Source organism: Neophocaena asiaeorientalis, unplaced genomic scaffold, assembly GCF_003031525.2.
Source record: "Neophocaena asiaeorientalis asiaeorientalis breed wild unplaced genomic scaffold, Neophocaena_asiaeorientalis_V1.1 scaffold134, whole genome shotgun sequence".
In the NCBI taxonomy this organism is placed as follows: Eukaryota; Metazoa; Chordata; class Mammalia; order Artiodactyla; family Phocoenidae; genus Neophocaena; species Neophocaena asiaeorientalis.
In genome coordinates this window covers 21,243,078-21,265,405 of record NW_020185339.1, presented here as the reverse complement: position 1 = coordinate 21,265,405, position 22,328 = coordinate 21,243,078, and the positions used below count along the sequence as shown (strand labels likewise).

Below are 22,328 nucleotides of genomic sequence, written 5' to 3'. Positions count from 1 at the left end.
TTTCAAGCTTTAGAGGAAAAGAAGGTATTTAGTAGATGTTCAATACTAAACGCTCATGTTCAAACCAGCATTTGGTAATGGGAATGGACCTATCATTACTGTCTTTTAGTACTTGTGATTCACCTCCCAAGTGTTAGACCTGGGGTCTCACAGAGGTATGAAACCAAATCAGGATTCAGTTAGGAAGAAGGAAGAGGGCATGACCCTTGGGTAGGTAACCGACAGTTAACTGCAATACCGTCTTATTTTTTCTGTATTCCTAAATATTATTCCGAAGAGTAAGGAATGTGAAGAATAAAATTTGTGAAATGTGGTATTAAATGTAAATTTTAATTTTAAAGAATGAGCTTTATACATGTAAAAAAGATTTAATCATTCCTCCCAGGAAAATAAAAAAATGACACTTTACAGGAGTGTACATAGCTGGCATAGGCAATTATAGCACAGTGCTTGAGCAGTCCTTAAAAACTGCTACTTTGCACCTCAGTTTCCTTATATAAAAAATGGGAATGAAGTAATGGTAGCAATTTTTAGAGGAGTTGTAAGGATTAAATGTGATTTTATATATAAAGACCTTAGAAACATGCCTTGTCCTCAAGAAATGTTGTTTTTATTATTATGTAGCCATTGTGCCAGCCTTAAGTGAGAATGTCTTTCTGGTTGAGAATAGTGTAACCTATAAACACAAAGGAAGTGCTTAGCATTTCTGTCCTTGGACATCGAAAATTAAAATGATCACTTCCAAATCCTTTGATTTGTACTAAAAGATTTTGATAAGATGTCAATTTGCCCCTTTTCCCAACCCATCCCCTTACAAGTAGCATCATCCTTTTTAAACAGCTGTGATGATGTCAGGTTGGAGCAATCTGTGGTTGAATGAATATAGAAATGGGAGGAGTCCATATAGAGAGAGGAAAAGATGAGGAAACACAAAAATAACTATCTTTTCGTTGAGGTCAAATTCAAGAACTTTTCTCAAAACCAGGCCAATGGCAGAACAAGCATTCAGATACAGAAAAAAAGAAAGATATTTAATATAAAAGGTATGAAAAATGAGCTTTAGATGTAAAGGTATTTTTTTAAATTACATGTAGTCCCTCATTAAAGTTTGGTAGTTTCATCTACTGGAATGGTGAGAAGTCTCTCTGAGGAGATGATATAACTGCAGAGACCTGACAATAAGAAGAATAAAACATTTACTTATAAGGGGGGAGAACATTCCAAACAAAGGGAACAGCAAATACAAAGGTGAGTTTGAAGACCACCTCAGGCTCCAGGACCCTCTGTCCCTCTATTGCAACTAGCATGTTAATCAACCCCTTTCTTTATTTCTACAACAACTCAAACCATTCATTCAAAACCTTTGTGCACCATCTTATACACTTAAATACTCATTGAATGTTGAGTGAATATACGATTAGTGTCTTCACCTGACGTAAAGATTCATCTTGTGTAGAACTGGCTGAGCTCTAGTCAATCAAACTGGGACAATTATCACTGAGCAACGTGCTCCTTGAAGATGATTTACCTGTGTAACATTTTTGTCTTCATCCTTTGCAGAAGCAGATGCAATAGCTGCTTCCTAATTATCAGGGACTCTCCCCTCATGTTTTTCACTGACCCCAAATGAAAGAAGATCACATGGAGGGAGAAACCAGGTGGATTTTCAGTCCCAACTTCAGTGCAGGGATAAACCTCAGGCATATGAACAAGTAGTGAATGAAGAGGATCCCACCCTCTGTCCAAATTAAAATAGGAACAGTTTTTTCATTCAAAAAAATCTCTTTGAAAAATATTTCAAATTTAGAAAGCCTCCATTAGTAAGAAAAACACTGTCATAGTAAACACAGATAAATTTCCGTAATTGCAAACAACTTTGTCCCAGTCCTGCACTAGTGCTTTTTGTCATTTGACTTGACAGGATACCACATATACAAATTTGAAATAAAGCAAATGAAAAATAAATTATAGCAGTTTATCATTTCTTCTGTTAGTGTTTATGCTATGCATAAAAATGTTATATAGCAGAAATTGATAGTCAATCCCAGTTCATGGTTTTAGATTGATCAAATATATTTTATGAAATGTTCATTACATAACATACTCTTCAAATTTTATCACATTTATCAAATACTCATGCAAAATCAGAATAAGCACTGTGAGTTCATCTTTAGAGAACAGATAACAATATACCAAAGAATAGACCAGTCCATATATTCATACATATATGTCAGATATTTAAAAATATGTAACAAAAATCATCTGTTTAAAACAATATATACAAGGACTTCCCTGGTGGCAGAGTGGTTAAGAATCTGGCTGCCAATGCAGGGGACAAGGGTTCGAGCCCTGGTCTGGGAAGATCCTACATCCCGCGGAGCCACTAAGCCCATGCACCACAACTACTGAAGCCCACACGCTTAGAGCCCATGCTCTGCAACAAAGAGAAGCCACTGCATTGAGAAGCCTGCGCACCGCAAAGAAGAGTAGCCCCCGCTCGGCACAACTAGAGAAAAGCCCGAGCGCAGCAACAAAGACCCAACGCAGACAAAAATAAGTAAATGTAGAAAAATATATATTATTTATATATATATATATATATACACAAAACTCAAAATTAGCAGTAGGAGAGATATAATAGTTTTATTCAGAGTCCCCAAGACCACTCCCAGGTTTGATGATTGGCTAGAAAGATTCACAGGACTCAACAATGTCTTGTTCATGGCTATTGTTTATTTATTTATTTATTATTACTCAGCCGTAAAAAGGAACAAAACTGGGCCATTTGTAGAGATGTGGATAGACCTAGATTCTGTCATACAGAGTGAAGTAAGCCAAAAAGAGGAAAACAAATATCGTATGTTAACGCATATATGTGGAATCTCTGGCTGCCAATGCAGGGGACAAGGGTTCGAGCCCTGGTCTGGGAAGATCCTACATCCCGCGGAGCCACTAAGCCCATGCACCACAACTACTGAAGCCCACACGCTTAGAGCCCATGCTCTGCAACAAAGAGAAGCCACTGCATTGAGAAGCCTGCGCACCGCAAAGAAGAGTAGCCCCCGCTCGGCACAACTAGAGAAAAGCCCGAGCGCAGCAACAAAGACCCAACGCAGACAAAAATAAATAAATGTAGTTAAAAATATATTATTTATATATATATATATATATACACACAAAACTCAAAATTAGCAGTAGGAGAGATATAATAGTTTTATTCAGAGTCCCCAAGACCACTCCCAGGTTTGATGATTGGCTAGAAAGATTCACAGGACTCAACAATGTCTTGTTCATGGCTATTGTTTATTTATTTATTTATTATTACTCAGCCGTAAAAAGGAACAAAACTGGGCCATTTGTAGAGATGTGGATAGACCTAGATTCTGTCATACAGAGTGAAGTAAGCCAAAAAGAGGAAAACAAATATCGTATGTTAACGCATATATGTGGAATCTAGAAAAATGGTACAGATGAAGCTATTTGCAGGGCAGGAATAGAGATATAGACGTAGAGAATGGACATGTGGACACGGGGGGTAAGGGGAGGGTGGGACGAATTGGGAGATTAGGTTTGTCTTAAATACACTACCATGTGTAAAACAGATAGCTAGTGGGAACCTGCTGTATAGCACAGGGAGGTCAGCTCGGTGCTCTGTGGTGACCTAGATGGGTGGGATGGGGGGTGAGGGAGGTCCAAGAGGGAGGGGATATAGGTATACATAAAGCTGATTCACTTCATTGTACAGCAGAAACTAACACAACATTGTAAAGCAATTATACTCCAATAAAAAAAAAACTAAATTGACAGAAAAAAAATCATGGCTATTGTTTATTAAAATGAAAGGATACAAAGTGAAATAATCAGCAAAGGGAAAAGCATGCTGTACGAAGTGTGGAAGAAACCAGGTACAAATTTTCAAGAGTCCTCTCCTGATGGAATCACAAAGGATGGGCTTAATTCCTTCAGCAACTAGTTGTGATGACACATGTGAAGTGATGTCTACCAGGAAGCTCATTAGAGACTCAATGCTTAAGGTTTCTATTGGTTTGCTGATCACAAAGACATTCTCCGTCCAGCAGGCACCAAAATCCTAGACTCCCAGAAGGAAAGCTGGTGTTCAGCATAAACCACATTGTTTGTAAGACAGTGTAGGCATAGTGAGCCACTCTTACCTGTTAGGGAATGGTGGGAACATTTCTGAAATCCAAGTTCCCAGATGCCAGCCAGGAGCCAGCCTTGCAAGCAGGCCTGTCTAAGGATGGCAGTCCTAGCTTTGCTATGTTAACTGTTTTCTGCATAGTAGTTAAAAACACAAGTTTTATAATCAGATAACTCTGGGCTCATATCTGCATCCTAGCACGTATATTGATGTTGACCTTGAACAAGTTATCCACTTTGCACGTCTCAGTTTTATCAACTGTTAATAGCTTTAATTAGGCAATTAGTTAATTAGGCCATGAAAATCATACGCAATAAATGCATGTAGAATTCTCTGCATGATTCCTACAAAGAGTAATAACTCGATAAATGTTGATGTTGATGAATAATAATAGTATATGTGGCAGTTATCTTCATGGAGCTTAGAACAGATTATATGAACAAGTCTCACACAAATGAAATAGACAGCAAGTGTTTGGTTTTGTTCATGTATGTGTTACTAACTGTAAGTGCAACAGGAGTTCTAAGAATGTAATTTATAAGAACCCACAAAAGCTTCCTTGACAGAATGAGTCTTCTTTTGCTAAGTGTTATAGTGTCTCAACCATAAAAGACAGAAGTAGCTGACAGAAACAGCTTCCAGAAGACAAAGTAGCAGCTGAAAAATAGGGACAATATTTTGATCCTTACATTGCTTTCTGATGAAGCCATCCTTTACAACTTCATAGCTAGCATGAAAGTGGCCATTGTACATGACACTAAAGATTCTGAGACAGATTGGAAAGCTGCATCAGGAAAAATTAGTGGCTAGATCAGTCTGATTTAGACACAGTCTGATACTTTCGTGTATGTTTTTGGAAACAAGACATTATTATTCTTGCACACTTTTTTTAACTGCTTGACAAACAAATAGAACAAAGGATTTTGATGAGCAGTACTTTTGCTCTACCAAGATATAGGCTCAGATGTAACTCTCAGCAGGTGGAAGATTTTCTTTTTTTAAAAAATAAATTTATTTATTTTATTTATTTATTTTTGGCTGCATTGGGTCTTCCTTGCTGTGTGTGGGCTTTTCTCTAGTTGCGGTGAGCGGGGGCTACTCTTTGTTGTGGTGCGTGGGCTTCTCATTGCAGTGGCTTCTCTTGTTGTGGAGCCCAGGCTCGAGGCGTGTGGGTTTCAGTAGTTGTGGCATGCAGTCTCAGTAGTTGTGGCTCGCGGGCTCTAGAGTGCAGGCTTAGTAGTTGTGGCGCATGGGCTTAGTTGCTCCGTAGCATGTGGGATCTTCCCGGACCAGGGCTCAAACCCGTTTCCCCTGCATTGGCAGGCAGATTCTTAACCACAGAGCCACGAGGGAAGTCCCAGATTTTCTTTTTTGACATAACTAGTGATTAAGTACCATGATTACTGCAGAAACACATGCTGAGTAAAAACTTTCGGAATGATTGAATTAATAAATAAATGAATGAATGAGTTCAGAATATAATTAGGCCTAAGATTCCTCAACAAGGGACACCTGTGAGGCTAGTGCATGTTTAACAAAAATCATGTGTGATGAGAATTTATTTCCTTGAAACTTCATTTTTCTTGTTAATACAATAAACCGAGTTGCTTTTAAGGTTGGAGAGAGATGTCAGATGGTGTTGTGTTTTACATCTAATGTTAGATGTCTCCTCGGGCTAATATTAAGCATTTAGAGATTTTTTACAAAATAAGCTTATTTTATTCTGTATCATAATTTTAATTTTGCCTCCACAACTATTACAAAGTAGAAATAATTTATGACATTTTATAAGCATTCAATATTAAGGGGTATGGAGTGTTGATTATTTCTCAATAAATCACTTACGAAGTATATCTTTTTTGTGCTAGAAAAAGATTACACATAATTATGTAAACATATCCCTTACAGGATATCATTTAACTAAGATATATACTTTAAAATAAAGTTACTTGTTAAAATTAGAACTCTCATTGCATCTTGACTGATACCACTGTAGAATTTATCAAAGCTTGCTCAAAAGAAGTGCCAACACCTCTAAACGTTTTCTTTAGTGGCTACTCTTAGTCACAGTAATGGGACATAGCTTTGACGTGGTTATCCCAATCTATAGCTATAATTATTTCCCATACATTGCAAATGAAGTTGTGATTCATAGACTATTTTCAAATTTAAATTTACACTATTTAGGCAAACACATTTATAGAATATAGTAATCAGTTTGTTAGTTATCCAGGCATCATGTAGAAAATGGAATATGTAATATCATATGTAATATCAGTGATACTGGGAAGAAACTGTTATTAGTCCAAGCATTGATAAATGCGTTTGAATTCATTCTGATAAGCTAGTATTTATCAAAGCATCCACCACAGTTCTTAAAATAACTTGTTGATTATTTTTTCCTCTGGAAAATAATGCATTCAGGATTATAGGTGTGCTTTTATTATTTTATCCTTGGAGTCTGTCAACTGGCTTTACACCAGGAGCTCAAGAAATACTGCATTGAACTGATCTGAGCTGAATTGAATTGAACTGAATTGGTTAAGTAATTTTAAGACAAGGAATTGACACCTAAATTCAGTAATTAATCAAGCTAATCAATTGATTCTGACTCTCCCGCTCTCAGAAAGGCTATTTGAATTTAACTTCATGCTTTTAATTAAAATGTTTATTTCCTAAACCAATGTATATGTTATAATAAGTAACTATATTTTATATATAATAATATATATTATGTATATATATAATTTCTTCAGATGAGTTTTACCATATTAGGGACAGAATTCTATTCTTTTCACATCACCTTGTACAATTTTCATTGATTTTTTTTCCTCTAACCCTGCTGTTCTTATAGAGCTGTCTTATATATGGCCCTTTTTAGGTTTATTTTGTTTGGTATTAAAGGCAAAATGTGGTATTTTGTTTTTGAGTTCTTTTTCTAAAATTATGTGTTATTATCAATATCCTTTCAAAAGATATTGTGGAGTAATATTAAAGACTATTTGGCCACGAGTATTTATATTTATAGGTAAAGAATAAAAATATTAAGTATAGTTGTGTGAAAGAATATGGTTGTATTGACAATTGAATCTCAATGTGTTTTAAATACCATCCATGTAGAAGCTCTCAAATGAAATGCAAATTTTTAAGTTTTAATATTAACTAAAAATTATTTAATTTTTTCTAGGCTAAAATTGGACTGAGAATTCTGACCTAATGTAATTTTTTCCCTCAAAGCAGTGCCTCTAGTTTCAGATGAAATATAATTTTAAGTTAAGAAGGAAATGTCAAAGCAAACAATTCACACTCGGACAGGTCTTATAAAGTGGTATATGGACTTTCAAAGAATCTAAGATAGCCTCAATTGTTAGGTTGTACCACTATTTTATGAAGTACCACTAAAGAAAAAAATGCTGCACGTTAAAATAAGACACACCAACTCTTTCTTAATATTTAGATTTTTATTTTATAATTACCAAAAGAGCTTTTTTAGACATAGATTATTTTAATCATTTTAATCACTCCTGAATATTTATATGCGCACACACACAAATATATCAGAAAATGTATGTTAAATACATTGCATAAGGCATTCCTAAAACTTCATCCTGTTTAGTATCTAGTTCTTCTAAATTGCTTTTTGAGTCAGAGCGCTCGATGTTCATGTTTCCCACATTAAGATTTTTCCCTTTGCTGGTGAGGCAGCCTGTTTAATAGAGAGAGCCACCATTTTCTCTGGCAGTTCTATCTAAACTGCTGCACCCATTCTGTAAATTTTGATGGTGGTACTTTCTTGACCTTACCAGAATGTATCAACAGAAGCTTTTTCAAACAACAATCAGGATTCATATTCATTTCCTTTCTCAAATGGTCTGACTGAAATATGAGGCATTTCCATTATCTAACCAAGCCACAGAAATAACAACCAAATTCAAGCATACCTAAGCCATGGTAGCAACATACTACCTATGACTGCCCCCTGATGGACAGGAATTGTTAAGAGACCATCAGTGTAAGACATCCTCATTTCTAATATAATGAGGTATGTAAACAGTTGGTGACTTAGAATAAAAAAAATATAGTATTAAAGAAAAGTCACAGTGGAGTATAATAAAAAAAAATTCAGCTGCAATTAAGGACATATGTGTGTGTACAAACATACATTATTCTAGAAAATAAAATTCTAACAGACAAGTCATTTATATAATTCCTAATTTTTGTTAGATAAATTTACCTGCATTTATTAGGATATTTAGGCAGTTTAGCTATGTCCTGTTGAAAAACTTTTCCATCAAAAGTTGAATAATTATGGTCCTAACAAACTGTATGTTAAACAATTCTAATTTATTATTTTATGTGCTTGTATATATATGGGTAAAGATAACCAGTCAAATTGATTGGAAAGTATTAAAAAGTTTTCATGATATTCCATGTGACCTCATATTTTTCTTTAATCATTAAAATGTGCTTTCTCAAATTTCAAAATTAACAAATGTTACGAATAATAAGTAAATTAATAAATAATAACCCAGCAACTGAATATTTCTTAATGTCCTCTCTACCTCAGGTCCCATAAGTAGTGTTTTGGTGAATAAATACGGTAGCCGGCCAGTGGTGATGGTAGGAGGTTTGTTATGCTGTTTGGGAATGGTCACAGCCTCTTTTAGTACCAGCGTGGTAGAGCTTTACATCACCATGGGATTCATTTGTGGTAAGTCAAGTTTTGTTTTCATCTTATTTTCTTCTTAGCAGTCCCTGTTGTTTACAAAGCTCTGTCAGAAGCAGGAGCAATAGAACATTCTTATTGTTTTCTTTGAATTTCTTTTTTATATCAGATGCTATCTTAAAGTAATGTCCTCTGGTACATCAAAATACTGGCTATAAGCTGGCCAATCAAATTTCAAGCAATGGAAACAGCAAGTTATCAGACATGTTATGATATAAATGTCAAAAAGAAAACCTCTTTGGTTTGTTTTTACTGTTTCAACATTTAATATTCAGCCAGTGAAGATGGTATTGTGGACACAGACTTCCTGGCATATAAACAGCTTCATTAAAAAAAAATATTTTCACTACTTATTACTATTAGTGTCTGACTTATCACTCATACTAGGTTAAAAATGGTGCCAAAAAGATATTTCCTGGATTCACTGATTAGCTTTAACAATAGAATTGTTGTTGCCTGTATTTTGATTAGTGGTAGAGCTCTGCATGGATATCCCTTCTTTTTCTTACTAAAGGATTCTGTTTAAAAGCTCTGAAAGGCACATTTGCCACTAAAGACAAATATTTTAAAATGACATCCTGTCACTTGATTATAGTTGCTTCTCATGCATGTCGGTAAACTCTAGCTGACCTGAATATGTACATTTGGAAAATACTATCTTTATTAGCCTCAGCAATAAATTGCATTACACAAATCTACACTCAGAATTTTAAGAAAAATTAGACTTCAACATATAAAGAAATTGAATCATTTCCTTTTGCCCACAGATAAAAAGGTAAATGTAATTCTCTTTTTATGACTTTAGATCAGTCTAACCTTGCATTAATGTATTATTTGATTAAAAAATTAGATGTATTAAAGCCTACAGTAATAGTGATGTTAAAATCTTTCTCTTTACAACCTATGGACAACTCTCTTCTTTTTTGACATGGTAAAACACCTTTGACATTTTAAAAAATATTTATTTATTTATTTGGCTGTGTCAGATCTTAGTTGCGGTATGCAGGATCTTTCATTGTGGTGCACGGGCTCTTCATTATGGCGCGTGGGCTTCTCTCTAGTTGTGTCATGCGGGCTCTACAGCACACGGGCTCAGTAGTTGTGGCCTGCGGGCTTAGTTGCCCTGTGGCATGTGGGATCTTAGTTCCCCGACCAGGGATTGAACCCGCATCCCCTGCATTGGAAGGCGGATTCTTAACTACTGGATCACCAGGGAAGTCCCTCCTTTGACATTTTAAATGAGAATCTTCTTATATCTAAAGATTGTCATGGTGGAGTGAATGCCCTTTCCTTTGTGCAGAAATACTACATACAGGTGACCTTGAACAACATGGGTTTGAACAGCAGGGGTCCACTGTACTACAGGATCCATGGATCCATGTTTGGTTGAATCCTGAGGACAGATGGCTATAAATGATACATAGATTTTTAGCTATGCAGAGAGTGGGCCCTCCTAAACCCCACATTGTTCAAGGGTCAGCCATATGTCATTTGGCCATAGAATTCAGGCTGGGCCCACAGTAGATGTATTAGGGAAAAGATGGTTTTGATGTTACTGTGTAACAAATAACAATAGCATTTTATGTTATTCTAACTTCAGTTCCCTTCCTCTGGGCCTTAAAGGCTTTGGTGCTTCTAGTCAGCCATTAAATATACCTATAAGGGATTTATCTTAAGTCATTATCAGCCAAAACTTATTGGTATCTGAAATCAGACAGGTCTAGCTTTTAAACCTGACTCAGCACACATGAGCCGTGTGATCATGGATAAATAAACCCCCTTATGCCTCAGTCTCTCTGTCTTTAAAATGGGAAAATAATACCTCTTTCCTTTGGGAGTTGTTGTCATGATTAATGTAAAAAATGAATATATGGTACTTTACAGAGAGTACCCAGCATTTTGTCACTTTTAAATAAATATTAGCATATAATAATAATCACAACATCATTATATAACATCTTAAAGTTCTAAACCTTACTCGATTTTAGCAAAACCCTTTTTTGTTATTGACGGAATTGGAACTCAAGACTAAGTATTTACCCAGTAGTACACGTAGGTAAGTAGTCGAGGCAGATTTAGATCTTTTTTTTTTTTTTTTTGCGGTAGGCGGGCCTCTCTCACTGTTGTGGCCTCTCCCGTTGCGGAGCGCAGGCTCAGCGGCCATGGCTCACGGGCCCAGCCGCTCCGCGGCATGTGGGATCTTCCCAGACCGGGGCATGAACCTGCGTTCCCTGCATCGGCAGGCGGACTCTCAACCACTGTGCCACCAGGGAAGCCCAGATTTAGATCTTTTGATTTCAAATCTCCTGTTCCTTTTACCATATACCAGACAGGAAATAGATGACCACAATCTCCTAAGGAGAACTGGCATTAACATCTGAAAGCAAAATTCCCGGTGACAGAATGGGGGCACAGGCAGGGAGGATGGCTTAAGGTAAAGAAATTTGAACTTGGAAACTCAATTCCTGGGTTTTAATTTGGGTTCTTCCACTTACAAGCTGCTGCCCATAGTTTTATTATTTAAATGTTGGATCTAATTACACTCATTCTGCATACCTCACAAGTATGGCTGAGGTAGAATCAGAGAGCACACTGCCCTGTCACTCTCCAAAGCACGTTCTTGGTTCCTTCCTGTCAGTTTTTAGAAACCCTATTACAAATATTTAATACAACTATTTGTATTAATTTGTATTAGAGGTGTGCAGTATTTGTACTCAGAACTCAGTGTTCCAGAATCTTAATACTTAACCAATTTGCAATACTGTCTCAATTTACATAAACTGGTAAATGCAGAAGAATTCCTACTTCTATAGATCCTAAAATAATGCAGAATAATGCCCAGGCTAAAGGGGAAAGAGAGGTATCAACAGTTTGTATAAATCAATTGTATTTACTTTTTAAACAAACATTTGTTTCTGTTGCCAAATAGTACCTTGGCGAGCTATAAGAAGTAATCATTTCTCAAAGGCGATACTCAACACTGTCAAGGTGTCCCTAGAAACAGTAGAAACTTTTGACTCATATAAACAATCTGCTTTAATCCCTGAAATGAGAATGTTTCAAGCAAAACAAAAGTTACTTATTTTTTAGTTAATACGCATGTACCTCTGTAGTCATGAAATGTGGAATGTGAGGGATAAAGGGCATGAAATCGATGGCATGAATTGATTACTCTTTTTTATTATTTGCATAGCTTTGAAAGAAATATCTCTGGGAGACCTAAGATTATTTATAAATGACAACTTTTTTAGTCTGTTCACTCTATTCCACTCTGAAAGAAAGTATTCACATTTTAAATGCACTCTTGCCCACAAGGAAGATATTTATTCTCTATATGTGTATATAAATATGAAGAGAGGTTAATTTGTTTGTGGAATTAAGTGATTGTAACTAAGAACGAATGAATTCCGTCCCGGTTTCAACCTATTCTATGATTATTGCAACAGAAGTAGAAGTTCTTGGTTTTATTTTTGTGTTTTAAAAAGAAAGGAATATGAACCTGTCATGCCTCTCAGGTGTCCAGTTATGAGAACCTTTTTGTTTACGTGCCATCCTATTGATAATACATAATTATTAAAAATTACTACGTGCTGTTGCATTTTTAGTTCTGCCATTTTCACTTGAATGTACATTTTGAGGAGTAATTTCTTTTGTGAGTGGCATAATGTGTTTGTGTTTTTCTTCCTTTTGTTTTGTTTTTTTTAGGTTTAGGTCTAGCCTTCAACCTGCAACCCGCCTTAACAATCCTTGGCAAGTACTTCTATAAGAAACGGCCTATGGCAAGTGGCCTCGCAATGGCAGGAAGTCCTGTTTTCCTAAGTACACTGGCTCCTTTCAATCAGTACCTCTTTAATACTTATGGCTGGAAAGGAAGCTTCTTGATTTTGGGAGGTTTACTGTTGAACTCCTGTGTGGCTGGGTCCCTTATGAGACCTGTTGGACCCAAACTAACTACGAAGTCTAAATATAAGGTTGATGCAAGAGTGACTGATTCAGGCACGAAGAAAAGACATAGGAAGAAATCAATATGTGCAAAAATTGATAAGTATTTAGATTTCTCCCTTTTTAAGCATAGGGGATTTCTGATATACTTATCTGGAAATGTCATTATGTTTCTGGGGTTCTTTGCCCCCATTATATTCTTGGCTCCATATGCTAAAGACAAAGGAATTGATGAATATTCTGCAGCTTTCTTGCTGTCGGTTATGGCTTTTGTTGATATGTTTGCCAGACCTACTGTAGGATTCATTGCAAACTCCAAATTAATCCGACCCCGAATCCAGTACTTCTTCAGTTTTGCGATTTTGTTCAATGGAGTGTGTCATCTCTTATGCCCGTTGGCTGAGGACTACACAAGCCTGGTGGTGTATGCTGTATTTTTTGGCCTTGGATTTGGGAGCGTTAGCAGTATCCTCTTTGAAAGTCTCATGGACCTTGTTGGCGCTCAAAGATTTTCCAGTGCTGTGGGTCTCGTCACAGTTGTGGAGTGTTGCCCCGTCCTTCTTGGTCCTCCTCTTGCTGGTAAGAATATTTCTCATCAAGGAAAGCAAAAAGCATAAAATTAATATCCATTAACCAAGACTTTCTTTGTAGTGTAAAATGTGGTTTGTAATAATAGATACTAATTGCCTAAAAGACGGTGGTGTGTTAATTTTAGCCTTTACTATGTGTTTTTAAATTTCCTAATTAGTCTATTTTAGACAAAAATTTCATTCAGAGCCTGGAGTTATGAACTTAAGAATTTAAATTAGACTGATAATTAGCATAATTTTCAGGTTTTTACCTATATCAACTTGTTTTGTGTTTTTAAAAAATGTATCATAAAAACAAAATTCCACTTTATCATTGATAAACAGATTTCTCTTCTTTTTTATTAAAATGAGTCAAAAATTTGAAGTAATGCTCTCAAAAGGTCAAGATCTGTTTTCTTTTTTCTTTTTTTTTTTTTTTTTTTGCGGTATGCAGGTGTCTCACTGTTGTAGCCTCTCCCGTTGCGGAGCGCAGGCTCAGCGGCCATGGCTCACGGGCCCAGCCGCTCCGGGCATGTGGGATATTCCCAGACCGGGGCACGAACCCGTGTCCCCCGCATCGGCAGGCGGACTCTCAACCACTGCGCCACCAGGGAAGCCCCTGTTTTCTTATTGGTTATATTAATATGGAATTTGTTACATGCTTAAGGAAGGAATACTTTTATAATATCACTAATTGGAATATATGAATAGGAATGCAAGAATGAAGGGAAGTTCATTCAAGGTCATTTTCTTGATCAGATACTTATATTCCATATTTATAACAATTACCTTTAGATTTTAAGATCTAAAATACTGTCAGTGATGCCTATAAAAAATCTCTATGCTAAATTATCTAGTAAGGATACTGAGTAAAGACATATGTATAAGTTCATTTTTGAAGTTAAGACTTTGTTTAGTCTTAGACTTAAATGTTATAAATATTAAATACTTTTTGTTGTCCAGTCTTTTTCAGTAATCACTGTATAGCATTGCTTTAGTTAATGCTAAATGTAGGTATTTACTTAGACCTCTTGGCCTGCCCCCTAATGGTCACAATAATTGCTGGGCTAAACATAAATTTTTTTCGTGTATTTAAAATCAGTGTTCAGGGCTTCCCTGGTGGCGCAGTGGTTGGGAGTCTGCCTGCCGATAAAAAAAAAAAAAAAAAAAAAAAAAAAAAATCAGTGTTTAAAGTCTTCCTACATGACATCAAGGAATCATTTTGAAAGTGGGAAAATTCATGCTTAAATTGTTAATCTTAAGGCACCATTAACATTTACCTTTTGCTTTTTCATTTGGTCAGGAATGAGTGGTATAGTTGTTGACTTTTTCTGTCTACCAGGACTATCCTCTGGTATCTAGTACAGATGCTTTGGATGGTATATCTCTCATTGTAGATATGCCAGGGCACCAAAACAATTTTCAAAGTGAATGAAGCCAGTAGGTCTTATTCATTTTGGCCAATATATGCCTATCTTTTCATACAGAATTAGTTTTACCAAATGGGTTTTAGAAGCCTATTCATTACCAATAAAATTCTTAGTATCAACAGAGAAAAATTTATTTCACCAGCCATGGTGGGATGAAAAAATACCAAGTCAGGTCAATAGGCATAGTGGATGGGTGCTATGGAAATGAATGAATCTGATTTGGCCATTTCTACCTGGGCTGAGACCTATTTTAATAATATTTACATCAATTTCAGTATCCTTGAGGGCTTATTTTGTTAATATTGCCAAACTATTGCACCAGTGGGATCAGTGGCAGTAATTGATTTGGGGCTCATTGTTGAAGCTCTCAGGCTATAGCCATAACAGAGTAGCCTTTTTTTAATCCTGTTTCTGCCTTCTGTTATCCTGATATTCCTTGACTTTTAGACTGGCTTTTCCTCTATAGCGTTCAGTCACTGCTAGCATGGCATCTGGCGTATAGTAGGCACTCAATAAATACTTTCGAATGAATCGCTGTTGTTGCAGTTACTTCTTACACAGTTGCTGCTGCTGCTACTAGTCTTGTTAGTACAACAGTGAAAGGCAGGGAGAGCATGATTTTTATTTTTTTCAACTCAAACTTCCACTGCTACCTTCAAAAAGAGCTGAAACTTTAGTTCTGGAAATCATATCTGCTTTCTTGATGATGCTAAAAATTCCCAAAACATTTAGAAACTATGTTGATTTGGCAATACAAAGTGATGATATAATTCTGATGGGGCAAAAGACCTAATGTTTTTGTATTTAGATATGTAATAATCATTGTATGAATAGGAATATTTGACTAAAGTTAGAATGGAAAATTAAATTACACAATTTTTGTTCTGTTTTTTATGTATATATCGTACTTACTCAAATTAACTCAAATAAGTCCATTCTAACATTTACCTAATTAAAGCAGAAAACTTTGTTGAAGTAAATAATTTCACAAGTAGCTAAATTTAATAACAAGCCACTAACTAGATACTTGTCAGAGTGATGGAAATTCTTTTTTTTTTGAATTTTATTTATTTTTTTATACAGCAGGTTCTTATTAGTCATCAATTTTATACACATCAGTGTATACATGTCAAACCCAATCGCCCAATTCATCACACCACCATCCCCACCCCACCAGGGCTTTCCCCACTTGCTATCCATACGTTTGTTCTCTACATAAAGCTTTTTCTGCATCTCTTGAGATGATCATATGGCTTTTATTCTTCAATTTGTTAATATGGTGTATCACATTGATTGATTTGAATATATTGAAGAATCCTTGCATCCCTGGGATAAATCCCACTTGATCATGGTGTATGATCCTTTTAATGTGTTGTTCGATTCTGTTTGCTAGTATTTTGTTGAGGATTTTTGCATCTATATTCATCAGTGATATTGGTCTGCAATTTTCTGTTTTTGTAGTATCTCTGTCTGGTTTTGGTATCAGGGTGATGGTGGCCTCATAGAATGCGTTTGGGAGTGTTTCTTCCTCTGCAATTTTTTGGAAGAGTTTGAGGAGGATGGGTGTTAGCTCTTCTCTAAATGTTTGATAGAATTCACCTGGGAAGCCAGAATGATGGAAATTCTGACTAAACAAATAGGTGTATTTCAGAATCACCTGGAATATGCATATGATAAATAATATGGATTTGTGTATACTAAATTTTGCCAGTATTAATTATTGTTAAGAATTAGATGCCTGCATAAGCAAGAGGCAAAACTAAGTATAAACAGTATAAACTGAAGCATGTTTAAAAGTCAGTAAGCTTTGCAATTATATGGCAGCAGGCTTGGTTTTCAATGTTCTCAATATCAAATGGAACAAAAACTTTCTTCCTGATTAGTTTGGCCTTAATAATTTAGATTCAGACAAAGTGGAAGACTGTGATTAGCCTAAAACGTGACATGACACTTAACCAAGAAGTTTGGTGAAGCCATTTTACAGAGTAGTTAAGAATACAAGATGCAGACACACTGGTTAGAGCCCAGATCCTGCCACTCACTCACTGGCTGCGTAACCATGGTCAAATTACTGCGTAGTGATCTTGTAAGGATTAAATGCAAAATTACAAATAAAGCATTTAGCCTAGTGCTAGGCATAGACAAAGCATTTAGTAAATATTACCCCCACTAGGAACCTTATAAAAGCCTCTGAATTTGTCCTAAAGAATGTAATTTTTCCTCTTTATCGAAAAGATAGTAAATGTGGAAAGGTTGAAGCAATCTCAATATGTATGCTATAAATCTATTCATATACGTTTACATTTGTAAATACGTATATGTATTTCTACACATGTAGGTTTAAAAATGTATCTCACACATGTATCTATGGATATATACACAAACACATATATACCTAGCTTATCTTGGTTGCACACTTTTATTGAGTGTAGTAATTTTCAATAAACTTAATATACTAGTAATATAATGCAGAATGTGCCTGTAAATGCCTTTACTATGCATATGTGGAAGTCATAATCTAGAATATTTTTTTCTTTATTAGACTCTCATTTAGTATTAACTTAAATAAGCAATAGGTATGCAGTGTGAAGAAGAATTTATTTGCAAATGTTAACATTTTATGGCTGATTTATTATGCTGTCTTAAAAGACATTCTTTGTCTCTTAGGTAAATTGGTGGATGAAACTGGACAATATAAATACATGTATGTGGCCTGTGGAGCTATTGTAGTCCTAGCCAGTGTGTGGCTGCTCATTGGCAATGCTATCAACTACAGACTGCTCGCAAAGGAAAAGTTGAAAGAGACAACGAAGAAAATACATACACCTGAGTCCCAAGAATCTGAATCCTTGAAGGCATCTAAAAGTCATGATGTTAGTGTCAAAAGTCAAAAGTCAAAAGGATCAGGGGTTAATCCCTCAGAAAGAGAAACTAATATTTAACAAGAATCACATCTCTGATTTCAGTGTTTATGACCTTCTTAGGAGTATTTCTTTTTCAACATATTAGAAGGTTTTTAGTTGAAATGAGGAGTCATAAGTAAGTATGGAAAAGAGATTTTCCTTAATGGCAAAATTTTTAAAAGTTTGTTTTTTTAAATTTATTTGGGCAGTTAAATTTTGAGATTATGCATATAAAGAATTCATGCAATGGACTTATGTCCATACATGACTCTGGCTGCGGTGGTTAAAATGATGTTAAAGTCTTCCAGTGACTTCCATCTTGGTTATAGAGATCTGAATCCCAAACCACTGGATTAAGTAGTTAGAAGGAGTATGTTTAATCCTGTAAGACTATCCTCTCCACATTTCATTTTTTATTTGATATTAAAGGGTGAAATGGAATTGAAGGAAATGAATTTTTCCCAAACATACACACACTGACACTCACACACTACTTTACAGTGTGGATTTTAAAGATAAGAACATGGGTGAAAATGAGGGTGGCCTTAATTTGAAAATACAACTAACTGCTGCAAAAAAAAAGCATATGCATATATGAAATAAATTTGAAAAAACTCCATTTTAAACTATTATTTCTGAGCATTGTCTGATTTGATTCATGCATGCACGTGATTTCTTTGAGGAGGACCACAAGTACCTGGTGCTAGTGAATAGAACCCTCAAATAATTTTTAGAATTTACTAATATGTAAATCAAATTAAAAGCCTAAATGACTCCTAGCAATGAGCTGTCTGTTGATTTTAAAAGGATTTTAGTTAGTAATCCAGAAAGTTAATAACCAGGGACTTCTTTTAACCAAACTCAAATCAGACTCGCTGTTATACTGAGACATCAAAGTGGAATCAACCGGAATCCTGGTTGACAGGCTTACACATAGGCAAAATTTTAATTTTTCCCAACATATAGTGGTGATCAGAGGGTTACTGTTATCAGTAATCCATCTGAGTAAAGCTAAGAGTGGGAGGTGCTTACAGTGAGCCCTCCAAGCTCTCTCATTTCCCTCTCCTCCATGACAAGCAAAAGCAAAAAACAGAAATCCAAACAGGCTTTTTACTCAGCCACTGAAAATATCTCATATTATAGGAAAGGTAGCACTTGAAAATTCCACCCTCTACCGATAAGCTTTCCTGCTGCCTGCGAGCATAACTAAACCAGGAGACTTAAAAACGGCTTCTAGAACTGGAGGTTGTGTATGATTTGATATATACTTGGAAAGTGTAGATTTAGTTTATAACTTGAGAGAAAGAGGCCTGCAACATGCCAACCCAGGTTAATTTAGCAGTTTCTCATTTTCATAACTATATGAAAACATTTGGGACTGAATCACTCTTGAATACAGAGGCATATGATAGACCTGTGCATTCAGAACTATAAATACCATTTTGAGTAAGTACTTTTAAACAAGAAAGAATTTATACATTAGGTATAGAGTTATAAATATTCACCTTTATAAATCTGAAGTTTAAATTAAGGTCATGATTAATAAAAAGAATTTAGTTCTTGATTATCAAAGTAATGTCATTCTTAAGATGTCAAAAGGAATTTGCCGTTCTTCTTACTATTATTATTGCAACAGAGGCAGGTGCTATTCTTATTTCCTTTAGGATTGCACTTGGATTCCAAGCATTTGTGATAGTTAACGCTAGGGATTTGATTTGTAAACTTTAGGCACTGTTTAAGCATGTGGCTCATGTTTAGCAAGCTATATAAAATTCCATACTTCAATTAACATTCACTTTTTTACATAAAGGTATTTGTATTTTTAAAATATTAACTAAAACAATATGTGCCAATACCATAGGTAAATAAATCAGGGAAAATGTGACAATATATATTTGTTCTTAATTTAGTTTCACCCAATCTTGAGTCTTGAATGAGCTATTTTCATATTATTAGTGTTTGTATTCAACTGTGACTTGTCATAAAAAGCGTGACATCATAAATTGTTCAGTAGCTTTCCAATCTTAAATGTTTCCCAAAAAGTGCCTTGAATTCTCTGAAGATACACATTTAAATTAATATAGATAATAGGCCTCTGGGACAAGTAATGATCATGGGGTTTTAAGGCTAAGGCATAGTCCTTTTTAATCACCTGCTGGTGGGTGCATTCCAGTGGCTTTCTCCATGGAAGGAGGTTTATTTACCTGCTGATGAGGTTCTTGTCAAGTCAAAACCAATTTGTATTTGTTCTATTGCTCTTTGATCATCTTTAACTTTTCATTCCTAACACTGATTATATTAAATTGTTAAAAAAAGGGAAGTGAAATTGCACATTCAAAGCACATGACATGATGTATACAGTCATGCCTGACAGTAGCACTGCACAAAGTTACAAATATGTATGCCTCTTAATTCCTATACATAAATGTTGAAAGTTAAATCACAACACACTTGAAACAGTGAGATAAACTCACACACAGTTTTCAGAATTGTTTCAGGGTAAAATAAATGTTTCAAGTTGTTTACTGTCCCAAATCCCTTGAACTTGTTAGAATATTTGTTGCTTGAACACAATCTTTCAGAGATTGAGAAGAAAATATCAACCTAGAACATTTATTATTATAAAGTTGCCTAAACGAAGGAGAAAATATAGTTGGCTTTCTCCAACAATTAATGATTCGTCAGAAAGTATTTCTTCCCCAAAGGAATGACAGGTTTTAGATGATCAAGACACCGTGAAGCAAACTCAGAAACCATTAAAATATCTTTCAGTCCATTTTTCTGTTATGGAATTGTGCAGAAGGAAGGTTATCATATATCTGGGTACCAAAATAATTCATGATCACTGGCTAGTTTAAGTATTTTTCCATTTGTGATAACAAGACTCCTCGTATTTTTCACCATTTAATCTTAAATGTTCCTTCACTAATTTATGAATGCAATATGGGATATAGACATGTCCTGACACATGCCCGTCCTCTTTCTTGATCCTTTTTGGAGCCAACCAGCACACATTTAAGAGGCAGTTGGGTCAGGTTCTGGTGTCCTTCACATTGGAAGACAGGATGTTTTCTCAGTGTAAATTGACATGGCTCATAAATTTCACTTCTTTAGTACCAAGTTCTAAGCACCTTATCTCATGGGTCTCCCCTGGACACTAGGAAATAAGTAAAATAATTTGGTTTGATATATTTGAATGTACACTTTAAAAATCTAGGTATTTTTTACTCATCCGTCTCTGGCTGTACATGGCAGAAAAAAAGACCATAAGACATATGCTGAAAATGTAAGTTTTTATATTGATGTTATAAAATGTAGAGATATACTTAATCAGTTAGTTGAAACTTATTTTCCATCCAAAAATACCTTTTAAAAAAACCCTCTTATATGTACAATGTTGCAGGCTTTTAATAAAACAAAATAATCATGATTGTTAGGCTCAAATTAATAGGGAAAAAGGATGTGAAGTGGGAAGGGAATGGATATTTATGTTTCCTGCATTTTGCCTATTTGATATTCAAATAGAATCATAGGTAGAGGCTATTGGCCTGATATAATAGATGAGTGAAACAAAACAAAAAACAGATATACAAAGAAGTTCACAAATTACCCAAAGTTAAAAGGTAGTATGTGACAGAACCAGAAGAAAAACTCAGGTTTACTTAAAAGCAGAAAGAGCCCCTAGGGTGTTCACTGCCATGCCACCTCCCCCTAGAAGCTGTAGATACAATGGTAGATAAAATATAGATACAAAAAAATTAAACACTATGTGGTAAACCAATTAGATTCAACTGCAATCTGTATTATGATTTATTTAGTGTTTATTAGAGACTGCATTTGCTATAACCTGAATATATAATTTCAATTTGCCTGCTTTTCTAACCAATGCAAATTATCCCAAATAATGGTAATGATTATATAATAGTTGTAATTGCTTCACTGTGACTTTTTTCATAAAAATAATGAAATATTTATATGACTCAGGCATAATATATTTTCCCTGAGGTTGGGTTTAGAGGAAAAATGCTATTTTCTTTATGGATAAGTAATTCCCAAATTAGTTGCTACTTATTATGACTCAAAAATAAAAAGTACTTATTATGAAACATTATGTTCAGAATTATAGTGACTCTCACTTATAGGATTATCCCAAGCTACCAAAAATTTGTAAAAATCTTATGAGATACAAAAGATTTGGTTCATCTACACAGTATATATTTATTTGCATCACTTAATGCAACTGCCACTACACTGTAACTAATTTTTCAAGTTTCCTGAACACCTGGATTGTTATTCTCCTTTCCGTCCCTTTGTTCTACAGAGAGAACAAATGCCATTGCTTTTGTCTTCTTCTTCTAGACTTCTGGCATCCTTAGAATATTGTTCTCTTTAGGTCTGTTTCAGATGGTGCACTTCTAATGTCATACATCTTTCACAAAGTCACTCATGCTGCATCTGGTCCTATATATTGGGTTTGCATCAATGACCATGTTCCTGGAGTCATCAGTGTATACTTTTGGCTAAGACCACTCATCTTCACCAGTAAGGGAACTCATGTGACTGTAGGCTTGAGGTTTCCTGGATAAGGAGGGTGCTTAT

The 22,328-nt window shown here is 35.3% G+C and overlaps 1 protein-coding gene across 12 annotated transcripts in view; it reads left to right on the top strand.

Annotated features, from left to right (window-relative positions):
- SLC16A7 (solute carrier family 16 member 7) overlaps nt 1-18,361 on the top strand; it is a 164,114-nt gene extending 145,753 nt beyond the window's left edge. For all 12 annotated transcript variants that reach the window (XM_024737085.1, XM_024737086.1, XM_024737089.1 and 9 more), the window contains 3 exons: nt 8,727-8,870; nt 12,591-13,406; nt 17,494-18,361. In XM_024737085.1, coding sequence (XP_024592853.1) covers nt 8,727-8,870; nt 12,591-13,406; nt 17,494-17,768 — 1,235 coding nt within the window. In that variant the 3' untranslated portion in view covers nt 17,769-18,361. The remainder of the gene's footprint in view (nt 1-8,726; nt 8,871-12,590; nt 13,407-17,493) is intronic.
- Nucleotides 18,362-22,328: the final 3,967 nt, after the last annotated feature.